The sequence below is a fragment of the Micropterus salmoides genome, unplaced genomic scaffold (assembly GCF_014851395.1).
Source record: "Micropterus salmoides isolate LMB-PRFRI ecotype aquatic unplaced genomic scaffold, ASM1485139v1 Ms_hic_scaffold_14, whole genome shotgun sequence".
Classification (NCBI taxonomy): Eukaryota; Metazoa; Chordata; class Actinopteri; order Centrarchiformes; family Centrarchidae; genus Micropterus; species Micropterus salmoides.
The window spans coordinates 33,905,669-33,922,801 of record NW_024040485.1 but is presented as its reverse complement, the minus strand read 5'-3'; the positions used below and the strand labels follow the sequence as shown (position 1 = coordinate 33,922,801).

The following is a 17,133-nucleotide window of genomic DNA, read 5'->3' as shown; positions in this document are numbered from 1 at the left end:
TAAATACTGTCAGTATAAAGTACTACAGTACAGATACAATCAGTATAAAGTACTACAGTATAAATACTGTCAGTATAAAGTACTACAGTACAGATACAGTCAGTATAAATACTGTCAGTATAAAGTACTACAGTATAAATACTGTCAGTATAAATACTGTCAGTATAAAGTACTACAGTATAAATACTGTCAGTATAAATACTGTCAGTATAAAGTACTACAGTACAGATACAGTCAGTATAAAGTACTACAGTATAAATACTGTCAGTATAAATACTGTCAGTATAAAGTACTGCAGTATAAATACTGTCAGTATAAATACTGTCAGTATAAAGTACTACAGTACAGATACAGTCAGTATAAAGTACTACAGTATAAATACTGTCAGTATAAAGTACTACAGTACAGATACAGTCAGTATAAATACTGTCAGTATAAATACAGTCAGTATAAAGTACTACAGTATAAATACTGTCAGTATAAATACTGTCAGTATAAAGTACTACAGTACAGATACAGTCAGTATAAAGTACTACAGTACAGATACAGTCAGTATAAAGTACTACAGTATAAATACTGTCAGTATAAAGTACTACAGTACAGATACTGTCAGTATAAAGTACTACAGTACAGATACAGTCAGTATAAAGTACTACAGTATAAATACTGTCAGTATAAAGTACTACAGTACAGATACAGTCAGTATAAAGTACTACAGTATAAATACTGTCAGTATAAAGTACTACAGTACAGATACAGTCAGTATAAATACTGTCAGTATAAAGTACTACAGTAGAAATACTGTCAGTATAAATACTGTCAGTATAAAGTACTACAGTACAGATACTGTCAGTATAAAGTACTACAGTATAAATACTGTCAGTATAAAGTACTACAGTACAGATACTGTCAGTATAAAGTACTACAGTATAAATACTGTCAGTATAAAGTACTACAGTACAGATACAGTCAGTATAAAGTACTACAGTATAAATACTGTCAGTATAAAGTACTACAGTACAGATACAGTCAGTATAAATACTGTCAGTATAAAGTACTACAGTACAGATACAGTCAGTATAAATACTGTCAGTATAAAGTACTACAGTATAAATACTGTCAGTATAAATACTGTCAGTATAAAGTACTACAGTACAGATACAGTCAGTATAAAGTACTACAGTATAAATACAGTATAAATACTGTCAGTATAAAGTACTACAGTACAGATACAGTCAGTATAAAGTACTACAGTATAAATACTGTCAGTATAAAGTACTGCAGTATAAATACTGTCAGTATAAATACTGTCAGTATAAAGTACTACAGTACAGATACAGTCAGTATAAAGTACTACAGTATAAATACTGTCAGTATAAAGTACTACAGTACAGATACAATCAGTATAAAGTACTACAGTACAGATACAGTCAGTATAAAGTACTACAGTATAAATACTGTCAGTATAAAGTACTACAGTACAGATACAGTCAGTATAATACTGTCAGTATAAATACAGTCAGTATAAAGTACTACAGTATAAATACTGTCAGTATAAATACTGTCAGTATAAAGTACTACAGTACAGATACAGTCAGTATAAAGTACTACAGTATAAATACTGTCAGTATAAAGTACTACAGTACAGATACTGTCAGTATAAAGTACTACAGTACAGATACAGTCAGTATAAAGTACTACAGTATAAATACTGTCAGTATAAAGTACTACAGTACAGATACAGTCAGTATAAATACTGTCAGTATAAAGTACTACAGTAGAAATACTGTCAGTAGAAATACTGTCAGTATAAAGTACTACAGTACAGATACTGTCAGTATAAAGTACTACAGTATAAATACTGTCAGTATAAAGTACTACAGTACAGATACTGTCAGTATAAAGTACTACAGTATAAATACTGTCAGTATAAATACTGTCAGTATAAAGTACTACAGTACAGATACAGTCAGTATAAAGTACTACAGTATAAATACAGTATAAATACTGTCAGTATAAATACTGTCAGTATAAAGTACTACAGTACAGATACAGTCAGTATAAAGTACTACAGTATAAATACTGTCAGTATAAAGTACTGCAGTATAAATACTGTCAGTATAAATACTGTCAGTATAAAGTACTACAGTACAGATACAGTCAGTATAAAGTACTGCAGTACAGATACAGTCAGTATAAAGTACAGATACAGTCAGTATAAAGTACTACAGTACAGATACAGTCAGTATAAAGTACTGCAGTACAAACAGCAGCTCACCTGTGTTGAAGATATGAAGTCGAGATCGTCGAAGCTGTGGACTTCGAAGCAGTTCTTCGTCAGAGGATCAGTTTTAAACTCCGCAGACCTGAAGGAGCAGAACAGAAACCTGTTATCGGTGTCAGCGCCCCCTACACCTGCAGTACAGATACAGTATAAAGTACTGCAGTACAGATACAGTCAGTATAAAGTACAGATACAGTCAGTATAAAGTACAGATACAGTCAGTATAAAGTACTGTGGACCCTGTGAATCTGGTCTCGGACAGACCAGGCTGTGGACCCTGTGAATCTGGTCTCGGACAGACCAGGCTGTGGACCCTGTGAATCTGGTCTCGGACAGACCAGGCTGTGGACCCTGTGAATCTGGTCTCAGACAGACCAGGCTGTGGTCCCTGTGAATCTGGTCTCGGTCTCAGACAGACCAGGCTGTGGACCCTGTGAATCTGGTCTCGGACAGACCAGGCTGTGGTCCCTGTGAATCTGGTCTCAGACAGACCAGGCTGTGGACCCTGTGAATCTGGTCTCGGACAGACCAGGCTGTGGACCCTGTGAATCTGGTCTCAGACAGACCAGGCTGTGGACCCTGTGAATCTGGTCTCGGACAGACCAGGCTGTGGACCCTGTGAATCTGGTCTCGGACAGACCAGGCTGTGGACCCTGTGAATCTGGTCTCAGACAGACCAGGCTGTGGACCCTGTGAATCTGGTCTCGGACAGACCAGGCTGTGGTCCCTGTGAATCTGGTCTCGGACAGACCAGGCTGTGGACCCTGTGAATCTGGTCTCGGACAGACCAGGCTGTGGACCCTGTGAATCTGGTCTCGGACAGACCAGGCTGTGGTCCCTGTGAATCTGGTCTCGGACAGACCAGGCTGTGGACCCTGTGAATCTGGTCTCAGACAGACCAGGCTGTGGTCCCTGTGAATCTGGTCTCGGACAGGCTGTGGACCCTGTGAATCTGGTCTCAGACAGACCAGGCTGTGGTCCCTGTGAATCTGGTCTTGGACAGACCAGGCTGTGGACCCTGTGAATCTGGTCTTGGACAGACCAGGCTGTGGACCCTGTGAATCTGGTCTCAGACAGACCAGGCTGTGGTCCCTGTGAATCTGGTCTCGGACAGGCTGTGGACCCTGTGAATCTGGTCTCAGACAGACCAGGCTGTGGTCCCTGTGAATCTGGTCTCGGACAGACCAGGCTGTGGTCCCTGTGAATCTGGTCTCGGACAGACCAGGCTGTGGTCCCTGTGAATCTGGTCTCGGACAGACCAGGCTGTGGACCCTGTGAATCTGGTCTCAGACAGACCAGGCTGTGGACCCTGTGAATCTAATCTGGTCTCGGACAGACCAGGCTGTGGTCCCTGTGAATCTGGTCTCGGACAGACCAGGCTGTGGTCCCTGTGAATCTGGTCTCGGACAGACCAGGCTGTGGTCCCTGTGAATCTGGTCTCGGACAGACCAGGCTGTGGACCCTGTGAATCTGGTCTCGGACAGACCAGGCTGTGGTCCCTGTGAATCTGGTCTCGGACAGACCAGGCTGTGGACCCTGTGAATCTGGTCTCGGTGGTTATATTTACCACAGCAGTTCGCTGGAGGAGTGGTGGGAGGTGCATCTCTTCTCGTATCTCTTGCGTCCTGCGTCCTCCACGTCCAGGTTCACCTCGTCCCATTTGTCCAGAGGAGAAGACAGACTGACTGTGAAGAGCAACAACAACAGGATGCTTCAGATCTGACGAACTGAACAACAAGAGTAGAAACTGTCCGAGAGTGAAACAGGAAGTCTCATCACAAGTCGGTTTCTACTCACAACTGAGTGACTTCACAGCTGTTAGCGAAATGAACCTGAAGAGAAGCAGCTAAAAACAAACAGCAGCTGACCTGGAGTCGGTTACCGTGGTGATGACGATGTTTACAACACACAGAAAAACCCTTGTGGTGCACCATGAATGCTGGCGGCTGTTAATAGTGAATGTGACGTAGTGTAAAAACGCTTTGAGAGGTCGACTGACTTTGGAGTTCCTCAGGGTTCTACTCTGGGTCCTTTATATTTAAAGCTGCATTTTGTTTTATTTGTTGACGGGGTGCGCCGGAACGATCTGTAAACTCCACACCTGACTTGTACTGAACCCGAATCTGTTCATTATCAGTACCTGAGTCCAGTGAGATCCGCTCAGGTGTTCTGGGACTGGCAGGCAGGTGTTCCACCTCCACCTGGATCAGCTCCGTCTCGTCAGGTCTCGTCCGGCATCTCGGGCTCCTCGGGCTGCCCTTCCTCCTCAGAGGGCTCCTCCTCTGGGGGCTCCTCCTCTGGTCCTTGTTGCTGCTGCTGCCCCGACACTGCTGCTCCCGCTACTACCGCCGTTACTGCCCGTGCTGCTCTCCCCGGCTCGCTGAGGTCCACCAGGTCCAGAGCTGTGGACAGAACTGCAGGACAACAGGATGGAGGCTTAATATTCAGTCTAACAGCTCTGTTTTAGAGGACAAACTGGTGCTGAGAGCGTTTCCAAGATATCCTGATACTTTAAGTCTGACTTTATTTAGCCTGAAGCAGAAAGTCCAGATTTCTCAATTTCAGAAAAGCAGACTTTAATTTTTGGGATTACGTGGGATTAAATTTCAATTCAGTGTATTTGCTTATATGACAACAGCTCTGTAACTGAAGGAGCTAGAGTTTGTTTTCATCAGCTGTCCCTGGCCAGTAGTTAAAAAGGCAACCTAAAAGACAAAAAGCAACGTCCTCAGAACAAATAGTCAGACGGGTAACAATTAGTAAGAAACAAGTCACTGGATAAAGCACGGCAAGAAAAGACAAACTGAAGGCAGGCGGCTCACATCAACGAGCTCTTCTTCACGTGGGAATGAATTAAACACTTAATCACTGTTGACGACCTAAACAAACACCTGCCAGTTAACACAGGGTTCGATTGTTTTAATCGATCTACATCCCACATGTTCTATTATCACATATGGCAGCAATGTTCATCTGTCCACATACTTTTGGCCATATAGTGCTCTTCTTCTTTAAATACTGATCACACTTGAGGAGGCCATAACTTCCTGTTTGACTGTGCATGGACTGGACTTTTTTATTTGACCTCTGTAATCAGTAACTGAATATTAAGCTGGTTTTTTTCTGTGCATTCCTCGTCTGAGCGAGCGACCTCTGAAAGTCCTTATCAAACTGTGAAACAGGATCCCACAGTTTGATCTGGACCAGATGAAATTTCAGCCGCCGTCTCCTCCTCTGCTCTTCAGATTGTTTTAATGAAAACACAGAAACACACAAACAGCGCCGGACGTCTGTTTAAGCTAATGAGCGAGAGGAGGAGGACGGAGCAGACAGGAGGAGCGGCTGGGTCAGAGGTGTTAATTAATGACCGGTGGACCTGCTGAGTCGGAGGTGACAGATGGGCACAGAGGAGGAGGAGGAGGAGGAGGAGGAGGAGGAAGAGGAGGACGAGAAAGAGCCCTCTGTCAGAGGAGGATGAGGAGGAGGAGGAGGAGGAGGAGAGGGAGAGGAAGAGGACGAAGAGAGGGAGAGGAGGAGGAGAGGGAGAGGAAGAGCCCTCTGTCAGAGGAGGAGGAGGAGGAGGAGGAGGAGGAGAGGGAGAGGAAGAGGACGAAGAGAGGGAGAGGAAGAGGAGGACGAGGAAGAGCCCTCTGTCAGAGGAGGAGGAGGAGGACGAGGAAGAGCCCTCTGTCAGAGGAGGAGGAGGAGGACGAGGAAGAGCCCTCTGTCAGAGGAGGAGGAGGAGGAGGAGGACGAGGAGGAGGAGGAGGAGGAGGACGAGGAAGAGCCCTCTGTCAGAGGAGGAGGAGGAGGAGGAGGACGAGCCCTCTGTCAGAGGAGGAGGAGATGTGGCAGAATCGCAGAGGAAACATAAAAAGTTGAAGGACAAAGACAGACATGCGGCTGTTGTTCTAGAGGAACGAAGGAGAGAATGGACTGAAAGTAAAAGCCCCGGAGGGAAGATGACCCTCAGCTCTTACTCTTATTTTTAGCCACATTAGCAGCTACAGGTGCTAACATCCTTTTCAGAATCAGAAAGCGAGATTTAAGTGCAACTCCCCTCAAAGTGCAATCAAATAGAGATACTACGGTAAAAAGAACACGTCCTGGTAGAAAGTGGCAGCAGGACATCGGCCCTCCTGTTCGCTCCAGACGGAAACAGCAGCTTTTGGATGGATGGTGATGAAATGTGCTTCACACCTTCATGTTCCCCGACACGCTGTGAGGGCGCGGCTGCCGTGACGCCGCCCGTTGGTTTGTGCACTGCTGTCAGAGACGCGCCACTCAGTCACATCCTCAGTACAACTCTATGGGGAAAGCCCGTAACGGTAAAGATGGCGTTGATCCCGCCCCTCTCGCTAGAAAGCCAATCGTCTGCTTTAAACAGCCAGAGCGGGAAACATATTTCAGCCAATCGTGTGGTTCCACCGACATAAAGGTCCGTTTTACTTCTACTGCGCATGAGCGCGGGAGTGGTGACGCAGAAGTGTAAAAACAGAATCCCTTATAGCTCTGCAGTTTTATAAGCAGCCTGGACTGAACGCAGCAGCTGATACAACATTCGTAATAACCACGAGAGACTTGAGACTTGACTTGGACTCTAGCTCAGAGACTTGAGACTTGACTTGGACTCTAGCTCAGAGACTTGAGACTTGACTTGGACTCTAGCTCAGAGACTTGAGACTTGACCTGGACTCTAGCTCAGAGACTTGAGACTTGACCTGGACTCTAGCTCAGAGACTTGAGACTTGACCTGGACTCTAGCTCAGAGACTTGAGACCTGACTTGGACTCTAGCTTAAAGACTTGAGACTTGACTTGGACTCTAGCTCAGAGACTTGAGACTTGACTTGGACTCTAGCTCAGAGACTTGAGACTTGACTTGGACTCTAGCTCAGAGACTTCTGACTTGACCTGGACTCTAGCTTAAAGACTTGAGACTTGACCTGGACTCTAGCTCAGAGACTTGAGACTTGACCTGGACTCTAGCTTAAAGACTTGAGACTTGACCTGGACTCTAGCTCAGAGACTTGAGACTTGACTTGGACTCTAGCTCAGAGACTTGAGACTTGACTTGGACTCTAGCTCAGAGACTTGAGACTTGACCTGGACTCTAGCTCAGAGACTTGAGACTTGACCTGGACTCTAGCTCAGAGACTTGAGACTTGACTTGGACTCTAGCTCAGAGACTTGAGACTTGACTTGGACTCTAGCTCAGAGACTTGAGACTTGACCTGGACTCTAGCTCAGAGACTTGAGACTTGACTTGGACTCTAGCTCAGAGACTTGAGACTTGACCTGGACTCTAGCTCAGAGACTTGACTTGGACTCTAGCTCAGAGACTTGAGACTTGACTTGGACTCTAGCTCAGAGACTTGAGACTTGACTTGGACTCTAGCTCAGAGACTTGAGACTTGACTTGGACTCTAGCTCAGAGACTTGAGACTTGACCTGGACTCTAGCTCAGAGACTTGAGACTTGACCTGGACTCTAGCTCAGAGTCTTGAGACTTGACCTGGACTCTAGCTCAGAGACTTGAGACTTGACCTGGACTCTAGCTTAAAGACTTGAGACTTGACCTGGACTCTAGCTCAGAGACTTGAGACTTGACTTGGACTCTAGCTCAGAGACTTGACCTGGACTCTAGCTCAGAGACTTGAGACTTGACCTGGACTCTAGCTCAGAGTCTTGAGACTTGACCTGGACTCTAGCTTAAAGACTTGAGACTTGACCTGGACTCTAGCTTAAAGACTTGAGACTTGACCTGGACTCTAGCTCAGAGACTTGAGACTTGACTTGGACTCTAGCTCAGAGACTTGACCTGGACTCTAGCTCAGAGACTTGAGACTTGACCTGGACTCTAGCTTAAAGACTTGAGACTTGACTTGGACTCTAGCTCAGAGACTTGAGACTTGACCTGGACTCTAGCTTAAAGACTTGAGACTTGACCTGGACTCTAGCTCAGAGACTTGAGACTTGACCTGGACTCTAGCTCAGAGACTTGAGACTTGACCTGGACTCTTGCTCAGAGACTTGAGACTTGACCTGGACTCTTGCTCAGAGACTTGACCTGGACTCTTGCTCAGAGACTTGACCTGGACTCTAGCTCAGAGACTTGAGACTTGACCTGGACTCTAGCTCAGAGACTTGAGACTTGACCTGGACTCTAGCTCAGAGACTTGAGACTTGACCTGGACTCTAGCTCAGAGACTTGAGACTTGACCTGGACTCTAGCTCAGAGACTTGAGACTTGACCTGGACTCTAGCTCAGAGACTTGAGACTTGACCTGAACTCTAGCTCAGAGACTTGAGACTTGACCTGAACTCTAGCTCAGAGACTTGTGAGCATCTTTGGGAGGAACTGCAATAACTTTGGTAATCCTGACTTTTCCTCTAGCGCCATCATCAGGTCATCATGTTTATGTCATGGTACCTTGAGCTAAATGCTAACACTGACTTCATGCCGCGCTGCGCAGCGCTGACTTAACGTGATGCATGCTGGACTTAAAATAAGTCATGCTGGTTAGAAATTGTGTCCGACTTTCAGCTGCGCTGCAAAACGTCACCATGTCACATGACACTGAAACAAGGCGGCTGCAGTTGCTTTTCTTCAGCTGCACAAAGTTGGAACCACCTTTTGACTGATCTCAGCTCACAGTAAGCTCGCTCAGGTAAAATGTGTCCGAATTGACGGCGCCCGCCCTTGCAGTCGCCTGCAGCTCACGTTTAACTATCAAGTCGGCCGCAGTCATCTCGAACGCACCTAATGCTAACATGCTGATGTTTAGCAGGTATAACGTGTTTCTCATTTTAGTTTAGCGTGTTAGCATGCTAATGTTAGCTAATTAGCAGTAAACGCAGCGTACAGCTGAGGCTGATGGGAATGTCATCAGTTCTGCAGGTATTGGTCATAAACCAGTGTTAACATGTTACATCACATTTATTCATTTAGCTGGCCCTTTTATCCCAATGTCACACGCCTCTGAAGCCACTCGAGGGTGGACGGGTCACAGTGGGGAATTGAACCCGGGTGTCTCATCCACTGCACCATCACCAACCCATGTGGACCTGATGATGGCGCAAGAGGAAAGTTCCTGAGGGAACATGAAGGTCTGAGCCACATTTCATCACAATCCATCCAACAGCTGCGGATGTTTCAGTCTGATGTAGAGTCACGCTGCTACTGCGGCTAAAATATAACACCTAACAAATATCTTGATGCTCCTGCTCTCCTCTCCTTCTGTCTGCTAAAATTAGAAGTAAACTAAAGCATCAACCAGACACCACCAATCCCAGTGAGCAGCTCTCCACCCAGCCGGCTTCTTCAGCCTCCTCGCAGGACAAACATTAATGCTGTGAACAGGCGGTGACGGTGTTGCCCGCCGCGCTGCCTGTCAGAGAGGATTTATTGGTCCACCACCTGAGAGGACGGAGGGTGGGGCAGCGAGGAGGAGGACGGGTGGAGACAGAGATCAGAGCGGGACGAAGAGGAGGTGCTGATGAGCTGCAGAGGATCCCTGCTGAGCGGTGGAGGAGGGGTGGAGACAGAGGGGGGGCGAGGAGGTGATAATTAGTGGAGTCTACCTGCTGTGTTGGAGGTGAGGGGTCGAGAGGAGGAGGCTTCGCTGCGGCTCTCTGACAGGAAGTCATCGATGGAAGGACTCAGCAGGGGTCGACTCTCCTGCTGCTCCCGGACCAGCTGGAGACCAGAAACCAGAGTTAGAGACCCGACAGCAGAATGTGACGGACAGCTTTATATCTGCGTCTCTACACGCCGCAAAGACTAGAGCAGTGTTCACAGCCGTGTGGGAGGTTTCCGCTTCACCTCCACATTAGCAGTTATCATTACTGATCATCTGAAGTAGGAATGTTGCCACAGAGTCTGAGCTACAGCTCGAGGCCGGTATATCTGTTCTCACTTAGTCAAACTGCCCCTTTAAAAGAAGCTGAATCAGCTGTTAGCATGTTAACATGCAGGTTCTGCAGTAATAAAATCTACATACTGTAAATCTATAAAAAGGGTGAACTCTCTTTATAGATACTTCAGTCCATCTGTGCTGCTGGCTAAAGGACGCTGTAAACAGAAGGAAGACTGCAAAGAAAGCACAGAAACGTCAGTGTGGAACAAGCAAAGCTGCTCCAGATATAATGAGATGTTTCTAAATGAGGCCCGAACACGATCAGATCCTCCGCAGGTTTAGAGCTTCTCATGGATTTTTAAAGCGTAAAGAATCATTTAGTGTTTGTGTGGAGCCTGGAAACCTTTTCAGAGAGCAGCATTCACTCATACAAATTTAATTCTTAAATCCATTCATGAACACAGCTGCTGTCGATTTCACCGTTACAATCTCTTTAAATGTTTAATTCATCAGAGCGGCTGCTGACAGAAGCAAACAGGAGGAAGAGATGCGGGCTGGAAACAGCCTGAGAAGCACTTTGTTTGGGTCGGCGTCTGAAACCTCACGTGGAACCTTATCACAGGCATGAAATATGAAACAGAGAAGACTTTTATCTTCACGGTCTACGACTTCATTCAGACACGACAGCACATTTACAGACTCGCACAACATCACGAGGACGTGGTGTCACTGCCAGAAAGTTCACCGATACGAAGTGAAAAGAAGGTTTTCTGTTTCCTCTCTGGCTGCTGATGGATTTTACTTTGCTGCTGTCTAAATTATTGACCACTGTGAGCACAAAGCAGCTCGCCTCCTCGTCTGGGTCATCAGTTACGTTTATTAGAGAGCGAATTCTGCTGCCTGTAACTCCAACAAAGCGGCTCTGTCAGAGCTTCACAGTTTAATACAGAGATAAGACTTTCTTTGTGCAGAAGAGATGGTACATGTAATCTCTCCCTGCGTATTAAACGCATTCGACCTTCACGTCATCAGGCGCTTATTCACACACGAGGCCGACAGAGAGTTCTGGTAAAAAGGTGTGAACGGGAACGTCGTGCCCACTAACGCACCTTCTTCACACAACAAACACCAGCAAGTCTGCCAGCAGAGACGGCCTGAAAATACGCTCAGGTGTCGTCGTATGATTCATGATGTGGAGATCAGGCAGCGGGACGCAGGCGAGGACGAGGTCGCCGAGCAGCAGACTGAAGCCTGCAGGAATGTTTCCACACTATTTATCTCCCACAATGTCAGAAAGTCCTTTTAAGGCAAACAAAAGGCTACAGTAGCTCTCCTGGGGTTATTGGAAGGCATTCTGGGAAACGTAGTACGACCTTTAATTCACTGGTTGAGGCCAGATCTGCGTGTGCGCCTCCCTAATCCTAATCCACACAGCCGTGTACGTCCACATGTCAACTGCAATATGCTGCTGTTTAATCCTGTGAAAGGCCAGTGAAGAACATCCAGGCTGCAAACGCGATCAGATCTCAATCATGCTTCACACAAACAACCAGAAAACACGTGTGTGTGTGTGTGTGTGTGTGTGTGTGTGTGTGTGTGTGTGTGTGTTCACTTCCACGGGCTCCACATGACTTCGGCGGCAAGGTCAAATCATAACTGAACAGATTAACAGATAAAGTATATCTTCTTCTTCACGGGACACCAGATCATTTAAAACGTACACATCAGCAGACAGAATCAGGATATGGAGACAGAAATGTTGAGCACAAACAGAATGTGTTATTAAATAATAAGAATCACACGGCTCGCTCACGCTCCACGTCCTGCCCCGCTGTGACTCACTCAGGTCAGAGGTCAGTCCCACCAGCTCCACATCCAGCCGCTCAGGTGGACGAAACAAACAGCCACGTTTTCCTGTCAACTTTTCTGAACTTTCAAAAGCGAGTCTGCGCCTTTAAAAATAACAAGCCGTCCTGACAGAGCTGAGCTCTGATTGGAGGGAAACCCAGAGGAAGCTATCGTAGCTTGTTAGCTGCATCTCCCCGCCCAGGTTCACCGACGCTCCTCTGAGACCTGGTTTACTCAGTCAGGAGGTCATCGGGCTGTGATCCACCGTGAAGACGTAGCGTCCTGTTAGCGACTGAGCTAACGGACGAGCCAGAAAAACTATTTCTAACATCTAGCAAATAGCAAATTAGGATTCAATTATCCAAGGGAGCTTAAAATCAAGAGCAACTGGACTTGGATGAAGATACTCGGAGACCGGCAGGGATTCTCAGCTGTTTAACAGCTGTGGGATCGTTGTCACGGTGATCGATGCAGCTGGTTCATTAGTGCTGACCGCTGTAACGACTAGAGGTGAAGCGATTACCGGTTCAACGATAAACCACGGTTATTATTACCGTACACATGATAACCGGGTTCGGATACCAAGCGACAATAAACTCACGACAAAAAACGGCATCAACTGAAGTTAGCGACAGCCTCCCAGAAGCAGGCGCACATGAACTCTGAAGTCTGGTCGTGTTTTAGTTTTTATGAGCGCTGAGGGAAACCTCAGCCCTAAAGACTCTTCTGAGCATGGGGTCACTGCATTACTTATAATCTAAAATAGCATAAAATCTTTAATGATAACGCACACTTAGATGGTTTTCATGTTTACATCATAAAGCTGAACGATTAATCGTTTTTAAATCAAAATTGCGATTTCAAAGAAAGCGATCAGCTAATCGTGAGGATGGCGATTAAAATGTACGTAAATTATGCATTTGACCCGTTTCAAACAGTCGCGCAGTTACAGATTCCGTTGTCATCCTTGTGCGACAGATCTGCTCAATCAACGACTCAATCATTCGAACAGACTCTGGCAGCAGCCGCGGTTTTGTCCGGCGTCAGCTCACAGTGTTTAGCTGCTCTACGTTGGTAACGTGTTGTTAATTTGTCATTTTGTGCGCTTCAACTAAAGATAACAGCTCACGGTGAGTCTGTTTCGTCCCACTCGGTGCAGGCTACATATCACACATGGAGCATTTCAGAATAAGAGCGTTTAACCTGCATAATGTTGCTGACTAGGTCAGATGTTGTTCATTTGTTTAGCTGTCCTTGATTTTTGTGCTTCTATCGTGCTTAGCTAGGCTGCGTAGTTTAATTGTTTCTTTTTATGTCTGTTTTGTTTATATACGATCAGGAGTCTGCACATGGGGTCTTATTTTGAAAATCAACCGGATCCTCTATGCCGTTCTGTGTCTGACTTCCTGCCCGCTTCACCTGCTCTGTGCTGCTTGATGTTGCAGTAAATATTGAACTTTAGCTGTACCTTTTTTTTTAAATAATCACAAATCGAATCATTATCATGATATCTGGCAGAAAAATCGCAATTAGATTTTTTCCCCGAATCGTTCAGCCCTATTAAATCAAATACTGGCTGTTACAAAAGGAGACCTATTCTGCTTTTACACATTTTATGACTTATCTACAATGTTGTAATGTTAAACATAGCCGGAGCTTCAAATAATGAGGTTAAAGCTTTTTAAAGAAATCCCTGTGGGCAGAAACCTCAGATTTCCTCCTGTTCTGCTCTGTTTTGAACTGCTTTTTCTACCCACGGCTCCGTAATACGACACCAGGAGCCAGAGGAGCCGCTGCTCCATACATGGTCGTGTGCTCCCATAGCAACGTCACGGCAACGCTCAGTCTGCCTGTTCCGCCCAGCAACAACAACAGCCTGGTAACATGCTTCAGGTCTTGGCCAATCAGAAGACAGTGGGCTTTGAGAGGGGGGGCCTTAAAGAGACAGGAGCATCTACAGCTTGTTTCAGACAGAGGCTGAAATGAAGGCCTACATGACACAAAATTGTTTTTTGAACTTTGAATCATGCAAAGCTGCCACGCAGGAGTCACACAACTACAATATAGGACTGGAAAAGCAGAATAATAGGTCTCCTTTAAGTTATTAATTTTATTTGTGGTTTTCAATATAAAACTTGTTGACATAGTTTCAATGTGTGTTTCAGTACATTTGAATCTTTTTCAGCACATTTTAACAACACCGTCATAATACTGATAACCGTGATGATTTTGGTCACTATAATCACTCAATAAGTGACTTTTACAACAATAAAGTTAATTTTTACACTGCATTATGTCATGTTCTCTTGATGAGGTCTCATAACTACATAACACATGTTCGGGATAATCTTTGTTTATGTGTTTTTGAAAAGCAAAAAAAAAAAAAAACAGAACATCTGCCGATATATCAGAATATCATATTCTCATATCCTCAAATATCAAAATCGTTATCAGTCTGAAATATCCCACAATGGTTGGACTCTACCTAAAAAAAAAAGAATCACCTACTACTCAGCCCTGAGTCTGCAACAGGCAGGACAACCTGTATGTTACTCTGAAAATCACTGGCTACTGCTTTTAAAGTTGAAATGCTGCGAGCTATCGGAGAATTTTATCACTTTAATCCCCTCAGAGCTTCTATCATGTGTGGTTGGACAGTCAAAGGACTCTGTTCAGAGGCCTTCCAGTGAATGAATCACACTGAAACTGTAAAAATGAGGGGGGACATGCAGCAGTGGTGAATGAAAAGTCAAACTATCATTATATTATTCATTTATTGATTATTTATTTCTTAGTGTGAGTGTTTGTGTTTTGTAATGTATTTTTGGTTATTTATAGATGCGTTTACTGATGCAGGTGACAAATGAAGTCTCCTTTTAGTTTGCTGCTAAATTCTGGTTTATTTCTGTTCTGTGTGTAAAGACACCGTCAGCCATCCTCGTTTAAAGCCCAAAGATAAAGAGTTGGTCATCATCAGCGTAGATTAAGATTAAAATTAGGGCTGCACGGTTAATCTACTCACATTTTCAATTGCGATGTCACCCTGTGCGATTACATAACCACAAAATGGCAGGTTTTTCCTGCATAGAGAAATTTTTGCCCCCCAAAGAGGTTTTAGCAAGCGCCAAAGTTATAATTATATAATTATAATGAATACACAAACATTAGCATTAATCAAATCTTAACCACAGCGGTGTAGGCTGATATCAGAGAAAGGTTTTATTTGTGAAACAGCTGAATCTCAACTAATAAACTATCTGTAGGCAGGAAAAGTTTTAATTTTATTTTTTATTATTTATTTTGCAATCTGCTTATTATCCACGGCCACACAGCGCTCAGAGCGACCATTTCACTCGCATATTCCTTTTAAAACAGACACGTGCAAACCGGATAAATGATTTAGGATCAGTTTGCGAGTAAAGACCTGCCGTAACACTGTTAACATTATATCACAATCACAAATCCCAATATTGTCCACAATGCGGCAGAGGAAGGTAAATGTTATCACAATAAAACATTTCATATCATTCAATATCAATAATTATCAGGATAATTGTCAGGTCATCATTTCTTTAGTTTAAAGGCTGTTTTTTGCTCCTCAGTGAAAGTAAATGTGGTTTGAAACTTTTCTTTCTGGTCAGAACAAACACTTGATGCCAAACAGTGGATCAATAATCTGAGGCAGAACAAATCTGTTTTAACAAATTAATCAAAATCTTTCAGTCCCTTTTCCTCAACAAAATTTCTCAGTACTGATTCATTCGTTATTTAAATTAATTTCATTAAATATTTATTGAACATTTATTGTTAACATTTGTTAGTGATAAAGCACGTTTTATAGTCTATATATAGTATAGATTTCACTGATTAGTGGTTTAGGTTTTGGGGTTAAACTGTGGTGACGGTGTCTCGAACAGAAAACTGATGATTCAAATATTATCAGAATCAACAGAAACAACAAAAACTTTTGAGGTTTGTCCAGAAGCTTCAGAGTCTGCAGCCGGAGGAAAAGCTCCTCCTTCCCCTCCACAAGTTTCTGACTGAAACTCAACATGCAGATGCAGCTCTGAGCCTCAAGCAAACAAGCAAAAATCAACAGAACAAAAAGGAATCAGTGCGAGATAACAAACAAAGCGTGGTCGTAATGCCAACCTTGGTTGTCACGGTGAGGAGGGGGTTTCCTTCTGAGGATGTCTTTTTACCAGGAAGCTCCTTCAGCACCATGGCAACGACCCTTTCCCCTTTCCCCTACAACAGGCAGATCGACAGGGTTCATTCATTCACTCGGCAGCTTTACGTTCACTCAGTCACTCCAGGTCCTTCAAAGCTTAAAAAATGAGTTAGTTAGTTTGGATCCTCGGTTATTTTTGGATCCAAACTCTCTGTGAGGTCTGACAGACGTTAACAGTCACAGTAATCATGTACAGTCAGAGTCATGAACAGGAAAAGAAATCAGTCGTAAACTATTAAAGAAAGAAAGAGAAAACACACGATGACGGTGATGAAGTGTCTGAAGGGGACGAACTCGTCCTGACGTCTCTACAAAGACAAGTAGATTCTGAGTTAATTAGTTATCGTGCTAATAACTCCAACCCCGCTGATAAATCTGCAGCTGATATCAGGTCGATTAATGACATTAAAAAGGAAACAGGTCCTGCGATCACGTTATGAGTGATGTTGTTGCAGCCTTTGTCCACCTGAGGGCGCTCTGCAGCTCGCCTGTTGGCAACACGTGTTCGGAGCCACAAATCCACCACAAAACGCAGAGTTTGTCACGAACACGGAGAGATTTCATTTTGAGGTGGTTTTGCGATCAGAACCTTTGCGCTGGATCCACATCAGGAGAGCAGTTTAAACACGAGGGTCAAGATGCATCCACGTTTCCCGCCCCCACATCTGGCTGTGAGTCCAGACAGAACGGTTCCTGAACGATCCTTTTTTCGATACCAATTTTATTCTAAACAAACTGAGAACCCTTGTTGTTTGTATAAAGTAACTAAATGATCTCATTATTATCATTAATATTGTTTATTGTTTTAATAATTGTTCCTTTGAAAAATTCTTCTGCTTGTCAAAAAGCAAGACATATTTTTAATGTAACAGAGGCCTATAATGTGTTTTTATTCCTCTTCAGTTTTATAAT

General features: G+C 44.3%; 1 protein-coding gene across 1 annotated transcript in view; it reads right to left on the bottom strand.

The window, feature by feature from the left end:
* Window positions 1-17,133, bottom strand: part of LOC119901629 (PEX5-related protein-like) — a 45,554-nt gene that overhangs the window by 12,199 nt on the left and 16,222 nt on the right. The window contains exons 2-7 of the mRNA XM_038717204.1: window positions 16,143-16,238; window positions 9,868-9,982; window positions 4,643-4,698; window positions 4,425-4,611; window positions 3,852-3,969; window positions 2,279-2,366 (exon numbers count right to left, since the gene is read on the bottom strand). Of these exons, the coding sequence (XP_038573132.1) occupies window positions 2,279-2,366; window positions 3,852-3,969; window positions 4,425-4,611; window positions 4,643-4,698; window positions 9,868-9,982; window positions 16,143-16,238 (660 nt within the window). The remainder of the gene's footprint in view (window positions 1-2,278; window positions 2,367-3,851; window positions 3,970-4,424; window positions 4,612-4,642; window positions 4,699-9,867; window positions 9,983-16,142; window positions 16,239-17,133) is intronic.